The 20,925-nt window shown below is 37.4% G+C and overlaps 1 protein-coding gene across 4 annotated transcripts in view; it reads left to right on the forward strand.

Annotated features, from left to right (window-relative positions):
- Window positions 1-20,925, forward strand: part of PIK3C2G (phosphatidylinositol-4-phosphate 3-kinase catalytic subunit type 2 gamma) — a 328,047-nt gene that overhangs the window by 67,979 nt on the left and 239,143 nt on the right. For 3 of the 4 annotated variants that reach the window (XM_067695808.1, XM_067695810.1, XM_067695811.1), the window contains exons 12-14: window positions 5,248-5,379; window positions 6,568-6,600; window positions 12,849-12,963. In XM_067695808.1, the coding sequence (XP_067551909.1) occupies window positions 5,248-5,379; window positions 6,568-6,600; window positions 12,849-12,963 (280 nt within the window). The remainder of the gene's footprint in view (window positions 1-5,247; window positions 5,380-6,567; window positions 6,601-12,848; window positions 12,964-20,925) is intronic. The other variant, XM_067695809.1, reaches the window with a different exon arrangement.

A 20,925-nucleotide genomic window follows, 5' to 3' on the forward strand; every position in this document is an offset into this window, starting at 1 on the left:
CCTGCCTATCTCTGCACTTTCATCTCTGGAGTTAGCCCCACTGTCTGCCCATGCACCCAGCCAGCCACTCTCTGCGTCTGATCTACTTACCCTATGAACTGAGAAATCACGCCTCTGCTAGGGGTCATCCATCTGTCAGAAGGACAGTGTCTTCACTGCCTACTTTGGGAACTCCTAATTATGTTCCAGAACACTCCTCCACCTTCTCTATAAACCCTTTCCTGTATCATTCTGTGAAAATTGGCCACCTTTTCTTTTTTCATTTGGTCTGAACCTCAAAGTACTGTCTTATGGTCGCTTACTGAATGTGTTTGTTTACATTTCTGTTTGCTTCTGCTAACGGATACAAAGATTTTTATTTTCAAATTTTAAAATTTTATCCCTAGCAGATAAAGCAGCACCAGACAGAGTAAGAGTCCAGGAAGTGTAGCTTGGAAAGTGAATGAATTTTGTATAATAAGTGATTCCTCAAAAATGCATTAACCAGCTCAATTACTAGACTTATTCTTCTGACTTAATTAAAACATTCCTGGTTGTTTCAAAAAGTCAGATTCATTTTCAGCTGACAGATATGTGCTATTATTTAAACAATTCAAGGGGAAAATCTACTAATGCTAAAGTCAAAGAAAAAAAATCTCAAAATAAATGGAAAATCATTAGTGTTGTTGGAATAACTTCATTGGTATACTTTTCTTCTCTTCCTTCAAGAGTGCATGAGTGTTTCTCTTCCATCCTCCCTATCCCACCCCTCTAGGTGGTCACAAAGCACCGAGCTGATCTCCAAGAGGGAGGAGATATGGGGACATATGTATATGTATAGCTGATTCACTTTGTTATAAAGCAGAAACTAACACACCATTGTAAAGCAATTATACTCCAATAAAGATGTTAAAAAAATAAAAAATAAAATATAAGTAAAAAATTTTAAAAATAAATTAAAAAAAGAGAGTGCATGATTGTTATCTTTCCTGTGAGAGTTTCTCACAGGAACAGAACAGATACTGTCGTCTCCATTTTACAGATCAGAATATTAATGTTTATGAAGCTTAATTAACTTGCCCCAGGTCCCACAACCAGTAAGTGACAGAACTAGTGCTCAGACCCACTCTGACTCCAAAGCTGAAGTTTTTACTGTGATTTTCATACTGTTTCTTACAACATATAAAATCTTGGGATGAGTATTTATATTCTACAAATAGTTCTCACATCTTAAATTAAAAAAAACCAAAACTCTACTTCTTTTTTTCAACAGCAGCCATGACATTTTTCCCCTCTACTTTGCAGCAAAACCCTTCCGAGGAGTCGTCTGTATTCACGTTCTTCCATTTCTTTCCTCTGCTCTCATGCATTCTCCAATCAGGCTTTCATCATCTCTGCTCCACTGAAATTGACCATTAGAGTCACTGATGACCTGCAAAGCTAAATCTGATATTTGTTTCTCAGTCTTCATCTTACATGATCTGGTAGGAGCTGGCTCCCACATTCTTTAAGCTTTTCTCCTCCCTCGCTGGGCATTCCTTCTCCATATTCTTTTCTTCTCCCAGACTGATCATAGTCTTAACCCTAAAGCCTCTTCTGTTGTATCTATCTTTACTCCTTAGTTTTCTCTTATAGTCACATAGCTTTAAATGCCATCTGTATGCCAACAACTCCCAAATTTATTTCGCCAACACAGGCATCAGTCACAAACTTCACACGTACTCACTCAACATGTCTAAAACTAAACTCTTGATCTTACACTCCAAACTTGTTCCACCCATGGATGGCCACTCTGGATGATCATTTCCAGTATCGGTTGTTCAGGTCAGATCCTTAGCCTAAATTTCCTTCTCTCAGAACACGATGTCCAGGAATCCTACTGTCTCTCTCCTCAAAATATTTCCAGAACATTACTTCTCATCACTTTCACTGGTCTAGGCCACCATCATATCTACCCTGTATTCCTACAGTAGCCTTGAAATAGTCACCCTACTTCTCTTGCACCTTTAGAATCCTTCTCACACAGCAGTTAAAGTAACCTCTTTTAAAATGTAAGTCAGGCCACATCATTCTTCTGTTTTATAATCCTACAGTGGCTCCCTTTTTCACTCAGATAAAAGTCAAAGTCCTTACAATGGTCTGTTATTTTATATTAGTGTTAATAAGGGAGTTCTATACAATGTGACTTTTTAAATCTTCCATTTTCACTACCAAAAACTTATTCTGATTTTAAAAAAGCTGTCTCATATAGAAGAAAAGAATGTTTAAGAAAAATTTTAGTGCTTACTCATTTTTAAACAGCAGAGTAAGGCAAACATATGGTTAAAACTTGAGGTCTGTGCCAACAGCTTGGATATAAAGAAGCAATCTGATTTCACTTATTGAATTGTCTCTTAAAGTATTTTTCTTCCTTGTTTTGTGTAAAAGTTCATTCCTTTGATTTTTCAACAGCCATGTAGAAGTTAATAAAAAAAGATTTCTCAGTGACTCTGAGATTATTCTGGCTTCAAAAATCCATATCTATTCAAGAAATGAATAAATAACTATTTGTAAAGCATATATTCTTACCCTAGAAGAATTTATCTTTATTAATAAAAATGACAGAATGGAGATTGGAAGTAACTATCCACTGTAACTTATCGAATTTTTTGTCATTCTTGATATGAAAAGCTCACTAATAAGTGAAGTTATACATGAAGAAGCCAGACTCAATGGAAAAAAGAACTTTCCAGATTATGTGAGAAATAAAGTGAAATTATAGCTTCCATCCTACCACAGCAATATGAAAACTGAATAGCAAGTCAATTACAGGTAAAAGAGAGAATATTCAAGAAATTACTGTGCATTCCACAGAATCATCAACATTTTATGTTGAGTTTCAGAGCTTCTTTTAAGCTGAGAAATATGTTCACATTACATTGAATGAATATTATGACCATGAAGGAATATGAAAGAAAAGAGACTTTTAGCTTTAGATGTCTAAATGTGTAATAATTTAATTTTCAATAGTCTAAATTTCACTAATCTTGTAAAATAATTTTTTTTACTCTAGTCGTTATTTCCCTTCCTTACTTTTAACTAGAATTATATTTTATCTGTCTACAATGGCTAATATAAGTTTTTACATTGTTGATAGAATACTGAATATAAGGCTGATATACAACCTGCCATTTGCCACATACTGTGTTATGTAATATTCGTTCCATTTATGGATAAGAAAAACAAGGCTTAGGAAGGTTAAATTCATCACTCAAAGAAGAACATCTGTTTAGTCATGGGGCCAATATTTGAATGCACATATATGCAAATCCAAGCCTCTGATTCATCTTCTCCACTCATAGCTTACATATTGACATCTCTGAGTTATTATTAACTCAATGACATCATGCCCTAAACCGCACATATATCCCCTACCCCATGCTCCTCCTCTGTGTTTTCTATCTGTTAAAGGTAATCTACTACAACATAATCTGGAAGCCTGGAATTCATCTTTAATTCTTCATTGTCCTATTCCACTAATATGCTGTTAGTCAAATATTAGTTATCCATTCAAACTCTAAAATAGCCCTTCTGTCTTTCCTTTTGTTAGATGTCTTACTGCCACCTGGGTCTGGACCTCTCTATCTCAGAGAACAGCATGTTGAGGGGAGAGATGTGTACTTCCTCAAAATCAGTTATGATCACTGGGCTGAATTAACTCCTCCTCATTCCTAAGGCTGAATGCTGCCTAGCCACACACAAAAGGAGGTCACCAAACTCTTATTTTACACACTGAGTAAGGACTACTCCCCATATCCAGATTAGACAGCCAACTTCTTGTGTGAGAAGACACTCGATACTACCTGAGGCCTCACCTGGGCCAACCTCAGTAAGCACTTTCCAACTGGATAATAGACTTTGGTCACAATCAGTCCTCTAATAATCACCCACTGCTAAAACAAGTTGACTTCAAAGTTCAACTGGGAATTACAAGGCCAGTGGATTCTGTTCATACTCCTCACACCTAACGGCATGAGATATCATCCAATACAAACTGCCCATTTGCTCTTCCAGTCACTTTCCTTTTACTTCTTCCCATTCCTTGGTGAATCAGTTCCCATTAATCTTCCCCTACATGCTAACGTCTGTTCCAATTTTCCCATTTCTTCATAGCATTCTCATCTTCTAGTGAACATATTCCCCCCATCTCAACTTTTTGAAAAATGTCTTCTTGTCTCATAAATAGATCTCTCCTAAGCCCCATACTTCTCTTGAGGCTCTTGTATCCTTCTTCCTGTCCATGATTAGGGACCTCAGATCACACTCTCAACTTTCTGTCAAAAGCCCTTTCTTCTTAGATACTTCTACCACCCAGGTGTACCCCTCCCAATCTTACAGTATCATTTATAACCTCCTAGGCAGTCTCATATATATTGGTGGATTCAATGCCCAAATTCAAGGTTTTTTCCACTATTAACAATCTTGTGTTTATCCTTAGCCACTTTTTTTGTCCATATCTACAATCCATCCAGGGTCTGAGTTTGATTCACCTTGACATATCCAGGAATTGTATTGTCTGTTACATCTCAGCAATCAGCCCCCAAATTCCTGGAATCTCATTATCACCCAGAATAGTCCACATTTAAAATTATAAACAACTCTCTATGCTTTTAGCTCTCTCATTTAAACATTTCCTTTTGCCATTAGGAAAAATCTTAGATCCCTTTGCCTAGCATACAGAGTTCTTAAACATCCTGGCAACCACCTGTCTTTCTAATTGCATCCTCCATAACTTTCCAGATCAACTTGACTACATTCTGTGTTCTAGCCACAATGAGCTGCTCACCACTCCTCAGCTACATGCATATATGCCCTTGTCTATGCACTTTTCTTTTCTTGGAATATTCTTTTCCAAATCTCCATCTGATTGTAACCAACTTACTCTTTAAGACCCATTATGAGTTATTTCCTGCCGTCCCCCCATTCCCTAAGACAATGTTAACCATTCTTTTATTATGTAATTGTAATTGTAATTGCTCAAGTTATTGTAATTTTTAAAAATAAACTTATATATCAAAATTATAGCAATCCCCATAGAGTAATCAATCTCATTACTCTATGTACTTCTGCTATATTTCTACTTTTACAAGATACAACACAAAATTTAAGAGGATGCCTCGATTCAAATAGTTAAAATATTTTTGTCATATAACATTATATTACAAGGAAATATTTATGAAAACATGGTTGCAAATGGGTAGATAACCTACTTCTTTCTTTTATTTTAAGAATCAATTTTCCTCTTGAAATAAAGTCACTTCCAAGGGAATCCATGCTCACTATAAAACTGTTTGGGATTACCTGTGCAACGAACAATGCGGATTTATTGGCCTGGACTTGTCTTCCGCTGTTTCCAAAACAGTAAGTATATCATTTGTGATTAATAAAACTTCCATCTCAATAAAAACCTCCTTGGAACTGTATAGTGAGCTGTATTTGGCATAATGAGAAAATCAAGGAGACATTTTATTCTAAAATTGAGATAGCTCAATATAAATCATGACTATTGAAAGTGGGACTGTAAAGCAAAATGTAGAAGTGGCTTTAGAAACAGGCCTCATGCTCAGCTTGTCAATTGGGTCATGAAAAGGTATTGGCATGACCAATCTCAATTTCTTTTCCTTATGTGACCAGCCAGTTTCTCTGGAATTACTAATTCAAAATGATTTAGATCAGTACTGTCATTTAGAAACAATATAAGTCATGAAATTCTGGCTGAAGTAAAATTATTCAGTGTAATTAGTTTACTGACCTTTTATTGCCAAGAAGAAATATATGTCAACTTTAAGAGGATATTTTTCAGAAAAGTAAGCCAAATAGGAGTTCTGATATTCTATCAGAACTAATTGCCATTGAAAAATTAACTGTTGATTTAACCATAAGGATTTGGAATTATTAATGCTTAGAATATTTGATAAAGTCAGTTACATGATTTTTCAGTGTTATTAAGGAAAAAATATTTTAAATAAAACAGCTTAGTGACTTTTCCATGGCAAGACTTGCTTTAGAATCAAATTGTAAAATACATGACTTTCGAAGAAATAGAACCTATATTGTTATTTTAATATTATTATAAAGAATGTTTCTGCCCCTGCTCTTTTAGGAAGATTTGGTAATATAAAAATGTTAGGAAAATTCATCAGCTTTTAGTTCCCACATTTAGTCAATATAAATAAATTATCATCAAAGCAACTGTGATACATTTTTAAAATCATTTTTTATTAGGTTAATTATGACATGCTGTGTGTGTGTTGCTCTTTTATTAGTTTTCATGTTATAGCCAATTTCCACATGTATGAGGACAGGGAATGTATTTTCTTTGTAATTTCTATCATCTAACATGGTATCTCTTATAAATAGGCAATCAGTACAGGTTTGTTTATTAAATTGAATTGGAAAAATATCAATTTCTGTAGGAGATTTAGAATGAAATAAAATTTCAAAAGTCTATAAGAAACAGTTCAGCCCTAAAAGGAATACCAACTGCTGTTAGCAGATATTTCAAAAATCTGATTTGTGGGCTAAAAACTTGCATTACTTTCTCACTAGGAGCAGCTATGCAGGTGCCCTTCCATCTCATGAGTGAGTTTCTTTAAAGTTTCAACTGCAGTATTTGTAAGATCTAGCATGTTTGTAGAATACATTTCCAGTTATTCACTGAAAAAGAATTTAATCCATTTTATGCCTGCTCATCATCCAACATACTACTTTTCACATAACAGGTAATCAAAAAATGTTAAACATATAAAAAGTTTAGAATATTTTTATCTTTCAAGCTACTCTTCAAAGCTTTTTTCTACATGGTTGTGATAGTAAAACACTGCCTCCATGTTGTTTTGTCATCTGTCACTTAACTTCTGGTAAACACTTTATATGCGAGTGATCATGGACAATGGGCATCTTTAAGAAATGCCATCTGGGACTGATACTAAATGGTTTTCCTAAGAGAAAGTGGCAAAATTGTGGATGATGAGACATCACAGAAACACAACTTACTTCAAAGAAAGCTTCAATAAGGATTTGTAAATGTATTTCCAAAAGACTATTTCTTATGAAAATCAGAAAATCTGCCTCTCTCCTGGGCTAACCAACTTAAAGAAATCCAGATCTTTTAAGACATCAGAAATCCACCATGTGGGCCGTTTGGGGAGATGTAATAACTCCCACTGTGCTCATTGCTTTGAGTTACAGAGATTCTAACCCAATTTATTTGATGGAGATATTTCCAGATCACAGCAAATAAGTCACTTAATTTCATTTTCTTTCATGGAGTGACCCCTGCCCATAAACATTTGGTATTGAATCTATCATTTATTACAACTTGAATTTCTCATACCCAGCCATGTGGAGCTGTAATGAGCATTTATGTCTCTATTTTTTCCAAGATACACACAACCTGAAAATATGCAAAATTAAAGGTTTCTTATCTCTTTGTGGTTTTGAGAAGTGGGTTTCAGAAGAACCAATGAAGATTAAACTCAGATGTATTGGTTATAACTGCATCAAGAGTGTGTACAAATAAAAATAAACAACATTTTCAAGCACACAAATTCACCTTCAACCCTATTAAAAAATATGTTTCAAAAACTAAGGTAATGGGCTTCCCTGGTGGCGCAGTGGTTGAGAGTCCGCCTGCTGATGCAGGGGACACGGGTTTGTGCCCCGGTCCGGGAAGATTCCACATGCTGCAGAGCGGCTGGGCCCATGAGCCATGGCCGCTGAGCCTGCGCGTCCGGAGCCTGTGCTCTGCAATGGCAGAGGCCACAACAGTGAGAGGCCCACGTACCGCAAAAAAAAAAAAAAAAAAAAAGTAAAATTTTGCCCACGAAAGTTTTATAATCCTCTCCTTTGCAGACAGGACTTATACCATATCTATATTCACAATGCCTCCACACTGCAGTAAGAAAGTGTTATTCTCACCTCAATCATTTCTATGACCTACCTTCCCTACTTAAATTCAAAACAAATAGTATGGTGGTTACTTAGCATTTCTAAATTGTGGTAAACTCCTTCAGTGCAGAGATTCTCAACCTTTATTGAACAATAGAATCTCCTGGGGAGATTTAAAAATAAACCCATGTGTTTCCAAAGATTCTAATTTAACTGGTCTGGGGAGGGGCCCAAGCATCGGTATTTTCAGAGCTCCTGAGATGCGTTAAAGCCCAGGAAAATCAGAATCTTTTGCGGAATTTCAAAAGAGGCCTAAATAAATCTTAATATTAATAAAATTTTATTCCTTAGACTGTTGTCTGAGTAGCCAACCCTGATCCCACTATAAATGATCATTTCAGGTATATCCTTAAAATCAAATAATAGAAGCAAGTTGTGGATGAAAATTCCTTATCATTCTTCCATCCTGTACAAGAAAGACCCTCAGAGCTCAACTAATTCAAATATCTCATTTATATGTGAAGATCTTTATGATGAAGGAAGGTTAAAGGGGCTGGCTAGAGGTCACTGGGCTACTTAGGAATAGAACAAGAACCAGAATGAAGGGCTGACTTCTCTCCTCTCCACACGTGTTACTACATCAAGCTGCCTCCCTTCCTGCCCTTATGTGCCATGCCCTGCTCCATGAATGCACTGTGAAAACCTCACTGCCTGTCTCAGCCTTACCTGGGCTCTGCTCTTGGGCATGAAACCTGTTAGACCTATGAGAGTCAGAGTCCCAAAGAGTTTTACAGTATGAGATCTTCTGGAAGTGCTGGTTTCAGAATGCCAAGCCATGGATGTATAGAATCCTATAGCTAAAAATGACAATAATTAATGTATTCAAACCACTTTTTTATTGTCTGAGGAAACAGGGACCCAGAGAGGGTAAACCAACCCATCTGTTCGCCTGGTGCCACAGATTTTGGTTTGGTTTTTCTAGGCATAGGAATTGGTACAATATTGAAATTAAAAGGATCCTTAAGAATAGAAATGCTATATTTATCAGCGTGGTCCTTTTCTAATGACATCTTATTCAAAATCTCCACGTATAAGATCAACGAACAGTCTGTGTACATGCTAGATGGGGGGGGCAGGGTGGCATTTGAAATTCTGGAGTCAAATCTATTTGCCATCTCCTCAATACCTTTCTAAAGTCTACTCCCCCAACCACAAAGCCATATGAAAACAAATATAAAACTCTTGAAAACCACTGATTTTGTGCAAGAAGCTCAAAGAACTTAAGGTAATTAAGGCTAGTTAATGAAGACAGGGTACAGATGTCCTGATATAATGTCTGGTGTGCCTTCCACTATATGGAACTGTTTCTGGCATGTTTTCCTTTTCCATGTTTTTGTTTGTTTGCTTAATTTTAACTGACTTAATAAACCTTTTCACAGCATTGTAAGCACAGGAAGCTCAGCTTGGTGCCCTGTGATGACCTAGATGGGTGGGATGGGGGGGCAGGGTGGTGAGAGGGAGGTCCAAGAGGGAGGGGATATAGGTATACATATAGCTGATTCACTTCATTGTACAGCAGAAACTAAGACAACATTGTAAAGCAATTATACTCCAATAAAAAAAAAAAACTACTGATGAACCCCACCAACTTGGGTATTAATAGTTTCCATTTTCATCCTCTTTCCTGTTGAGACCATCAACACTCTTAGATGCATCCTTTTAACATCTTAATTCCACTAATCATCTTCATTATCCTCGTGTTTTCTATTCACAGAAGTCTATGGAAATTTAGTCCCCATCATGCTTACAATATCGAAAAAGATGTTTAGATATAGTCCCTTAGCTAATATAAATTAGCTAATATCCAACACACAGAGAACCCAAAGAATGGTGCCAAACATCCTTTCCCCCAAATTGCCTTAAAGTATGTATTATATCAACCTCAGTTGGACAGCTAGAAGTTCATTCTCTCTATGCCCTATTGCTTGATACATCATTTCATACACATATTTGAATCAAGAGTTCTGACTTCACTCTTCCCTGTATGCCTCAGGGTTAAGGCCAGGGTGACTGTTGATCCAGACTCCATCAAAGGAGAGAAATGAGTCCCTTCATTTTTGTAGGAATCAGCTTAGGTCATTCAGATTTTCAGAGTGAAATATGGCCAAGACGTATAAATATAGTAAGACCATAAATATAACTCATTACACAACTTAAATGTGAAGAAAAATGCACTTAATATATCACACTTTTCATCAGGAGCTCCTACCCTGTAACTAATGAGAAGAAAACAACTTTCCATCAATTACAAAAAATTAGTCAATTCAATAATTTAAATAGTCCTTTTAGAATTATGCAGTCTCCCTCCTTCGGATAAAATGCTCAGTCACTCAGATAGCTTCCCGACACCTTCTCTTTCTAAGAGGATATCTGGATACAAAGGATCAGAAAAGAAACAGATTATTTGAACTAGTTACTTAGATATCCAAATCAAAGGCATTTTTAAGCTGGTGGTTATTTGTTATATCTTGTGTAGCTTGTGATTGGTGCTCTCCCAGCTTCACCAGGGCTTACTGACACTCCCTGGGTGACTTGGGCTCTGGCAGGCACCATAGACCCATATGGGACATCCAGCTGACCTCAACTCAGATGGTTCAATCAGATGCCCTTATTACAGAGGCCCTTTGTCCCCACCATGTGACCCCCTTTATGAAAACACCCTCACACAGATATCTTTAGTTGTGCCTAGGCTCCATCTCTTCTGTACAGAAACCAAAGAAGACCCAATAAAGCTAAACACAGGAGTTCCTTTTGCCTGTATGTCACATGGCCCTAAGTTTAAGGTCACTCCACAAGTTGGTACAAGAGCAGTTCAATAGGTGACTTTCTTCCAGGATCTGAAGCTTGAGGTACAGAATGGAGTCCCCTCTGCCCTCATCATTAGGCTATGCTCGCTTATGTAACACTCCTCCCCATGGGTCTTCCTATAGGCAGAAGAGGGGGAAATTGGGATACCTCTATCTACCATACTCACTCTGTCCCTCTTTCTCTGTCTTCTGCTTCCCACAATCTCAAATTGCCAGAAAGTTGTGGCTTTTTCTTTTGTCACATTCGCCTTCCAATACGCCACATCCTCCCTCCTCACTCCTGTTGATTCTACTGTGGCTAGGAAAATTTTCTGTAAATACTGTGGAGGACATTAACATCTGAGCCCTCCAAACTTAGTGTTAGACCTTCTTTTCACATTCAGGCTGAAACTAGGCCAAAACTTTTCCCAAGAGGATGGACGCTTCAGACCATTTAGGGCAAGGTTACATACTCTGAAAAGTAAAAGAGAAAATCACAGTCATAATTTTCTAATCTTTACCTTATTGAGTTAACTTTTAGCTTGCTAATACTGGTCCCTGCTATTGTTATACCAAAAAACAAAACAAAACAAAACAAACTTTCTCCAGATGAGGAGGGAATAGAACAAAGGGGAAAAAAATGACTCAAAATTCATTCTGCTGAAAAAATATTCTTGGGTTGTATAAAGATATCTGCCCAGTAATGTTTAAAATTATAAATGTTTAAAATGTTTAAAATATATCCCTTGGGCAGATACTTTTTAACAATATCTTTAGATATGAAAAATAAAGAAGCCAAGCCTCAGGAAGACTCAGGATTTAACAACTTTATTTGTTGGATTTTTTTCCTTCATATTTTGCATATTTGTCCATTAAATGGCAAGGTAGAATTCTATGTTATTTTCAAAGAGGCTTACTTTACTTTAAAGTTCTTTATAAACTTAATTTTATTGACTTTAAGTTCTACAGTTTTAATTTTGTTTGTTTATCAAAGACTGTTCTTACTGATCATGGAACATTTTACCAATAATCTTATTCATATATACAAGCCAGGTGTAGCTTGTTTTTTAATTCCTATAAGCCTCTGTGGATCTGGATGTTACTGAAGCTGTTAAAAGTATCCATGAATTCTTCCTGTCTAAAGTCTTTCCTGTATTCACTCTCATTTACTATGGTAATTTACAGCATAGTTTTAAATATTCAAAATATGAATAATCTTTCTAGTTATGCTTAAAGAATCATTTCCTCTATGAAGTCCCACAACTATTTTGATTCTATAAGTTTAGAGCTCATATCTTTAAAGATGCCCAAGGAATTTAGTCACCCTGGAGCAAAAAAATGTGCTTAAGAAAAAAAAAAAATGTCATGAAGAACCTAGGGGTAAGACAGGAATAAAGACACAGACCTACTAGAGAATGGACTTGAGGATATGGGGAGGGGGAAGGGTAAACTGTGACAAAGCGAAAGAGAGGCATGGACATATACACACTACCAAACGTAAGGTAGATAGCTAGTGGGAAGCAGTCGCATAGCACAGGGAGATCAGCTCGGTGCTTTGTGACCGCCTGGAGGGGTGGGATAGGGAGGGTGGGAGGGAGGGAGACGCAAGAGGGAAGAGAGATGGGGATATATGTATATGTATAACTGATTCACTTTTTTATAAAGCAGAAACTAACACACCATTGTAAAGCAATTATACTCCAATAAAGATGAAAAAAAAAAAAGAGTTAACATCTTTATTGATTTAAGGGAGTCATAACTCTAAGAATATAAATTTGAGATTCCTGGTCCCATCTTGTAATCAACATTATTGGAAATTAAGAGTAAATGCTACCTGTTAGAAACCATTGTGGAAACAATTTTCTTAGGTGGAAAATAAATGTAGGTGTCTATGGACATAGCCATGCCTACAGTATATTAGAAATGAACCACTAATCAGTACCTAGGCTTGAGGAATATTGTATTTATCTTCTAGCTACTGAATGAAGCTACTGAAATAGCTGATTATGTTTATACTCCAAAAGAAATTTATAGATAATAATAGCTTCCCTTTTGAAGTGACTTCTGCCTGTCCGTGTGTGTTGTCTTTTGCAGCAAATCAATTCTCAGGTCTATGTTATTCAGCACAACATTACAGAGTGAGCCTCCCAAAGAACTGATAGCTCCAGGAGTGTGGGATGTAAGTCAGCCATCCCCAGTGACCCTGCAGGTAAGTGTCAGGCTATGAGATTAAAGTACACACAGCAAGTATTGGTTGATAAGTAGCTTGTTGTCAATTACAGAAACAATTTTCTTCCAGGATCACACATTTTAATAGTCTTTTCTTTCTCCAGCCTTCTGGGATTTGTAAAATCTCTATTGCTTTTATTTTGCATTCAGTATTCTCAAAGCACTTTTCTCTCAGCTTACATAATAGCAATTTCAAGCCATTCTGTGTCAAACACAATCATGAAGGAGAGGGATGGAGTGTTGCCATGAATCTACTCATTATACGTATTCATTTTTCTTTCCTTTGTCTAAAAACAGTCATTAGTATATATCATTAACTTGGTACCTTATTCACACCTGCCTCTTCATTGTGTCATGTTTCCTTAAAATTTCTTTTGTTGTGTGTTTCCTAAATGACTAGCAATTACCTGGATAGTGGGGGAGAAACTGCAAACAAAAATCCTTTCTTTTTCCTTAAAGGCTCTCTACTTTCTGCTATTTGTAATCATGAATGAAAGGTGGTTAATGATTCCAGGCTTTGGTCCTTTCTACTCAGAGAATTTTTTTTCTCACTTTCCTCATTTTTTCATGATTATAAGTGATAAGATTCATCAGATACCTGAAGCATGGACGCTCCCATACATGGCAATGCAGGGAATATGGACTTTCCATCTCCATCGGGAAAACTGGGCAGCATTCTGTAGAACAGGATTTTTCAACCTCGGTACTATTGACATTTTAGACAGGATAAGTTTGTTGTGGGGACTGTCCTGTGCATTGTAGGATACTTGGCAGCGTCCTTGACTTTTACCCACTAGGTGCCAGTAGCACTTCCCCAGTTCTGACAATCAAAAATGCCTCGAAATATTGTTAGATGATCTCTAGGGGTAAATTTGCCTTCAGTGAGGATCACTACACTAGAGGGAACTAGTGCAGTCCGGAGGTACGTAAAATTGCCAGGTTTGGATTGAGGGGTGTGAGGGACAAAGTTTAGCAAAATGGACAGCAAGATGTTAAAAAACGGTAAAGAAAAATAATACTAATAAAAATGTGGCTTTCACTCTGAAGGATGGAGGATGTCCCCCCCGCCACCAGACAGTAGCCAAAGATCCACTTCGAATCCATGGACATGATGATAAAAAAGAGTGGTTGTTCAGGGTGGATCTCGGCACAACATCCTAACACTCAGCATTGATGGCTTACTGATTAGCAGATGTTTCCTCGTAACAGGATAGCTACTTTCTTTGAGAGGATGAGTGCATTTCTTATCAGACTATTTCTTGCCAGATCCAAACCACCTGAGCTTAACCAAAATCTTCCAAGTCTGACCATTGCCAGAGCTTTGTGGATATGAATTTATGAGTATCTGGGCCTTTAGCAGCAGCGGTGGGGTGGAGGATGTAAGGGAGACTATCAGATGAGACTCGCCTTGATTCTTCTCAGATGAAGGGAACAGCTGCTTTAGGAACACAGTTCTTGGAAGTGGAATCTGAAGCAAAGTTTCGAGCATTCGACAGCAGCATAGATTTCAAAGCAGAGACCTGGAGCCATGACGGAATTTATCTTACAAAAAAAGGAGAGAGGGCATGGAAATAATTCAACAGTATGCAAAAATGTTAAATTATCTGCTTTTACAAAATAATTTCAAATGGTATAGACATAGAGGGAAATGTCTCAGATGTTTTTACTTGATGATGAAATATACAAAATAAAATAGGAGTTACTAAGGTATTAAAGTTAAAAGCCTTAATAACCAGCACCACTCTAATTACACACACCTAAATTTAGAGCAGAATTTTCAACCTAAAGATTATGAGATGGTAAGAAAATTAGAAGCAAGTTCTGCCACCAGTGTTGTTAAGGAGTCAGGGTGGGTCTCAAGGGAAAGAGGTCAGGCTGAGAGGAAATCTGGAGTCTAGTCTTAGCTCTTTAATAGTAAACTTTATGACTGTGAACAAGTCATTTAACCTTCTATTTTCACCTGCGTGCAATGAAAGAATTGTACAGTACTATGCCTGTCCAACTTCTTTCAGGTCTGTACTTTGCTGACTGTCTATATTAGATGGACAATTACTGCCACACTGTTGCCACCACAGTATGATAAGGGATATATGTTACAGAACTTGATTCCTTCAAGTCAGTCTTGTTTTTTTCATGCTGTGCTGCTGACTGGAAGCAGTGGATAGAGTGAAGTAGATCTGAGTTCAGACATGGAGACAAATTGTTATATGATTCCATCAGCCTGTACCTCCCTCAACTTCCTCCCTCTCTCTGTATACAATCTAGTAGAGTGACTCATAATTTAAGCCCTAAGAACAGAGCTGTTTTAGTTAATGTTGCTCTTGTTTTGTTTTATGTTTCTCTACTTACTCATCTTCTCATTCATGTCTAAATTCACTATATTTTGGTTTATTTGTCCTCACCACATTGAACTATTGTCAGGCAACCCACTAATTTCTAGTTGCCAAATCCAGTGCTTGTTCTCGTTCCTCTTCATACTAGCGCTCTCTCTGCAATTTTTGGCACTGTCTCTTCCCCATTACAGAACACTCTTCCCCTCTGTTGCTGGCCTAGGTTTCTCTTCACACTCTCTCTGGTTATTCTTTCTCTGTCTTCTTTCCGGACTCCTCTTCTTCTGCTAGTCCCCACTGTTGCCAGTTCTCAGGGATTCCATCTGCTGCCCATTGCTATTCTCGGTAGATATATTCTCCCTGAGAGAATTTCATTAAAGCTTTATTGAGATATACGTCACATACCGTACAATCCTCCCATTTGAAGTGTGCAATTCAGTGTTTTCTAGTATTTTCACAGATGTGTGCAACTAATCTCACCAACATCAACTTTAGAGCATTTTCATTTTTATAAAGAAATCTCATAACTTTTAGCTATCACTTCCTAGTCCCAACTCTAAGCAACTACTAATGTACTTTCTGTCTCTGTAGATTCACCTATTCTGCCCATTTCATATAAATGGAATCATACAATGTGTGTTCTTTTGTGGCTAGATTCTTTTACTTAGCATAATGTTTCAAAATTCATCCACTTTGTAGCATATATCAGTACTTATTTCTTTTTTATTGTTGAATAATATTATATTATATAGCTATACCACACTTTATCCACTTATTAGTTGATATGCATTTAGATTGTTTCCACCTTTTGGCTATTAAGAATAGTGCTGCTATGAACATTCATATACAAATTTGTGTGTGAACATATGTTTTCATTTATCTTGGGTGTATACCCAGCAGTGGAATAACTGGGTCTCATTCATTCCTAAGGTTTTATTTACAGTATCTTGCAGGTTCACTTCTAAGTCTGTATCTTTAGTTCAGACTCCTTTACACCACAAGCTTCAGACAAATATAAGCACGTGCCTGCCTAGCTTCTCACCTGGATATTCTGTAGACAGCTTCAAAGACAACACATCCCAAACTGAGCTCACCATCCTCTCAGAATGCTTTCACTCCCTGAATTATTTATGTCTGTTCATGCCCCCAGATACACTGAGCTGTTTCACTTGTCTCCTTGTTTCTCACTACTCATATTCAGTCCACAGTATATTTTGCCAACTTATCTCCATGTGTTCCTCATGTCTGTCCTCACAATTCCCCACCTCATCTGCCCTAGTTCAACAGTTCCCTCCTAGGTTACAACGGTTTAGATGTTTTTTTTCTTGACTTTAGTTTTGTTATTCTCTAATGCAAAATCCACAAGTGTGATCCTTCTAAAATGTAAATCTGAACCTGCCACTCTCCCATTTATACTCTTCAAGAACTCAGCGCTACCTAGAGAATTAAGGATGAGCAATACAACATAGCCCCCTCCACTGTTTCCCTTGCCACTCCTTGACTGACAGTGTTGCTCCAGCAACACTGAAAGAGTTATAGTTTCTGACATGCATTGTCCTGCTTTTACCTTATGTGCATTTATGAATACTATTCCCTGCCTGCAATGTATCTACCGTCTTCCCTTCACCATCTACTGCCCATCTCTCAGGCTTAGTGTCTGTAATTGTTATTCACCTTTTAGGATCCATGGACCCTTCTCTAGGGATCTCTCTCTTACCCCCTCCTCTCTTTCCACTCCAAGCAGGGTTAAGTGCCCTTCCTCTATATTCACATAATAGCCAATAAGATTTTTATCAACACATTTACATTATATTTCTTTCTCAAGAACTTCTTTCCCATTGACTTCTTGATTTTTGAGGACATTGACAGTGTTTTATCCCCAGAATCTAGCATAGCACCAGGAATACAGTATTTGTAAATTACTGATATGTGTCCATACCTCTGATCACTACAATAATCAAACCTACAGATATTTCTAAACTTAGCACTTTGGTCCGCTTGTTGGAATTCTGATAGATACCACTATGTTCAGTTTTTCTTCTTGTGTGAGCAGTCCTTCTCTTTAAACCATAGTTCTTACCTCCTCATTCATGCAAAGTATTTTCCTTTACCTAACATTTCATTACCTGCTTATCCTTAATTATCAGCAATGTCATGGGGAGGCAACAGTCTTAATATTGGTACCTGGTCCTTAGACCACAGTACAGTTTGTGCCCTAATGTAGCATAGGTTCTTTTCTCTTCACTACTGAACCACTATATGGGTCCCTCTTTTACAGCTCCTTCCTTGAGACTCACAGCAATTGCCATCTAGTTAGTAGGCATCCTTCCCTCCCTTGAACTGCATAGAACTTATGGTCCAATATTTGTGTGCCTTATAATATCCAAACTACATCTACAGTCAGGCTGCATTTCTTTGAACAAACTGAAAGAATCATGGGGGTCTGAGCAAGCCCATGGACACCTTATTGGCATGGTTGTGGATCATGGACACTAGGGACATTCACAGCAGCTCCTTCAAGGAATTCCAAGACATGAAGTCATAGTAGAAACCGTGGCGGCCAAGTGTAAGTGGAAAAGGATGAGGGAGGAAGTAAAGTAAGATGGATAAGTGGAACACAAGAAGCTAATATTCAAATGTTTAAGGAGGTATGAATTAGAAGTTTGGATGACTGGGTCTGAGTATTTGCCTGTACCCCAGAAGAAAGAGCCTCATAATTGTTTTTGCTTGAAAACAGGAGTATATCTTCAACACTTGACAAATAGGTGTCATGGCACATGCAGTGCACACATTAAAAGAATGCTCCTGGAGCATTCCATTAAAAAAAAAGACTGAGGCCAAGGCCAGACTTAGTGGCTTACGACCACGGAAGGAGAAGAGTCACATGTTTGCCATTAATAACTTGAAACACAGCTTTGGGGTGCTATATACATATTGTACCCTATTTTAATTGTTAATGTTTACCTTTTCCTCCTCCGTAATGCATAGTACTCAAAAGAATTCTAGGGCAGCAGTTGGCAAACTGTCAGGGCAGGAGGAGCCGTGAGCCCGAGCTGCACGCAGCGGCCGCACGGCAAAACAGAAAGCCAGCTGAACAGAGTGCTCAGAGTGGCACTGGCAGCCATGACGCGGGCAACCCGGGCGGCCCAAACAGACTCACAGGAAGCCTTCGTGACTCCAATTGCTCCGCGGACTGCAAGCTGTGGCGGCACAGCCCCGCTACAGCAGTCGCAGTCTCTGTGGGGCTAGCAGAAGCCATTTTGCTTTTTCACTTACCACCTCATTTCTACTCTAGTGGCTTGGACAACAAGCCGTGTGACTGACAGGGTCTTGGTGCTCTGGCTAGGTGTCAAGCCTGTGCCTCTAGGTGTGAGAGCCAAGTTCAGGACACTGGTCCACCAGAGACCTCTGCCCTCCACTTAATATCAAACAGCGAGATCTCCGTCTCAACGCTAAGACCCAGCTCCACTCAACGACCAGCAAGCTACAGTGATGAACACCCCAAACAACTAGCAAGACAGGAGCACAACCCCATCCACTAGCAGAGAGGCTGCCTAAAATCATAATAAGGTCACAGACACCCCAAAACACACCACTGTATGTGGTCCTGCCCACCAGAAACACAAGATCCAGCCTTATCCATCAGAACACAAGCACCACTCCCCTCCAACAGGAGGCCTACACAACCCGCGGAGGGGCCACAACAGTGAGAGGCCCGCATACCAAAAAAAAAAAAAAAAAAACTACAATGAGGTGTCACCTCCCACCAGTCAGAATGGCCATCATCAAAAAATCTACAAACAATAAATGCTGGAGAGGGTATGGAGAAAAGGGAACCCTCTTGCACTGTTGGTGGGAATGTAAATTGATACAGCCACTATGGTGAACAGTATGGAGTTTCCTTAAAAACCTAAAAATAGAACTACCATACGACCCAGCAATCCCACTCCTGGGCATATACCCTGAGAAAACCATAATTCAAAAAGAGTCATGCCAAATGTAAAATAGCTAGCTAGTGGGAAGCAGCCACATAGCACAGGGGGATCAGCTCAGTGATTTGTGACCACCTAGAGGGGTAGGATAGGGAAGATGGCAGGGAGATGCAAGAGGGAGTATATATGGGGATATATGTATATGTATAGCTGATTCACTTTGTTATAAAGCAGAAAGTAACACACCATTGTAAAACAATTATACTCCAATAAAGATGTTAAAAAAAAAAAAGAGTTCTTGGGCAAATACGTTAACACATACTTTGGGTGATTTTCTCTTTTGTGAAAAATTAGAACAAGAAACAATTGGGGAAAATCCTAATTTTTTCTATAAGTGGCTCAAGAATCAGTAACTGTTTGCCTTCATAATATATGAAGATATGCAGTTTGTATAGGGCCTCATTCATGTATCAGAAATGAAAAAAAATTTCATAATTGAAATATATCAAAGAATTTATTATGGATTGTTCACAGGGAGCTTCTGTATTCTCATGTACTACTGTATTCTCATCTATTACCTTTAGTTTCTCATCTACCCTGCCTTTACTTAGGACCAACATAAAATTGAATTAGCTCATTAAATACTATTTCTAGTATTTTTGTTTTATGTGTTTAAAACATTTGGATACATAAAGAGTACAGTGTAACATGCTAATACTGCAGGCACTTCTCTCCAAGGCATCAAGATTACTTTTTCTGTCAAGAGGCAAAATTTACTATAATATTGCTTTGGTTTAGCATTTCTGTTAGTTCTTTTTTCATGTTGGAATAGTAACTGATAATTATAACAAATTTATACCAAAAACAAATTTTGCAACAAATTGCAAAGGTTACAGAATAAAATTGCTGACTTTTTCAAATAAGAGCCCAAATAGGTTAAACTGCATCTCACACTCTACCTTATAATACTCTTCCATTTTCTCTGAGATCACAACCTAAGGTAGTTCAGCAGAGAAAAATAAATTCTTTAGATTTTTCTAATATGAAAATGAAAAATAATATATGATACTCTTAAGCAAATATTTTGGGCAGTAAAATATTTAGCTCATTTACATACTTGGAAACTGTATGTTTTGTTAACTATTATTTTATTTACTAGAATCAGATTATCACTTAAACATGGTTTAGTGGAAAGCATGTTGAGCCAGGAAAAAAGAAGGCCTGCATTCTAGCTCTGTCTATAAAGCTGAACTATAGAGCCACAGCAAAAATATTCTATTTGGTTTTATACTCGTGAAACAGATCTTTACCAGAGAAGATTTCACTATCATGTCCACAGAGTGGTTCACAGATTTCAGATAGTAGAGACCAACATAAAGTAACTCTTTTTATTTTATCAAGTGATTATATGAAAAAAGTATAATTACCATCTATAATTTTCATCATTTAATAATAGAAAGACATTTTAGTAATGAAAATTGGAAAGGATGTAATTTCAGCACTGAACAAAAATGTAACATTTAACTGTATGAAAAGTTCATATGTTATTATTTTTCTCATTTTTTCTAAGATAATGTTACAGTCTACTAATTTATATACCATTTATATAAATAATTGAGAATTTGCCAAATATCATGTATATTTAAACACCAAGTCCAAACTGTAATGATTCTTTTAAAA

This window comes from Pseudorca crassidens, chromosome 11 (assembly GCF_039906515.1).
Source record: "Pseudorca crassidens isolate mPseCra1 chromosome 11, mPseCra1.hap1, whole genome shotgun sequence".
NCBI classification, from domain to species: domain Eukaryota; kingdom Metazoa; phylum Chordata; class Mammalia; order Artiodactyla; family Delphinidae; genus Pseudorca; species Pseudorca crassidens.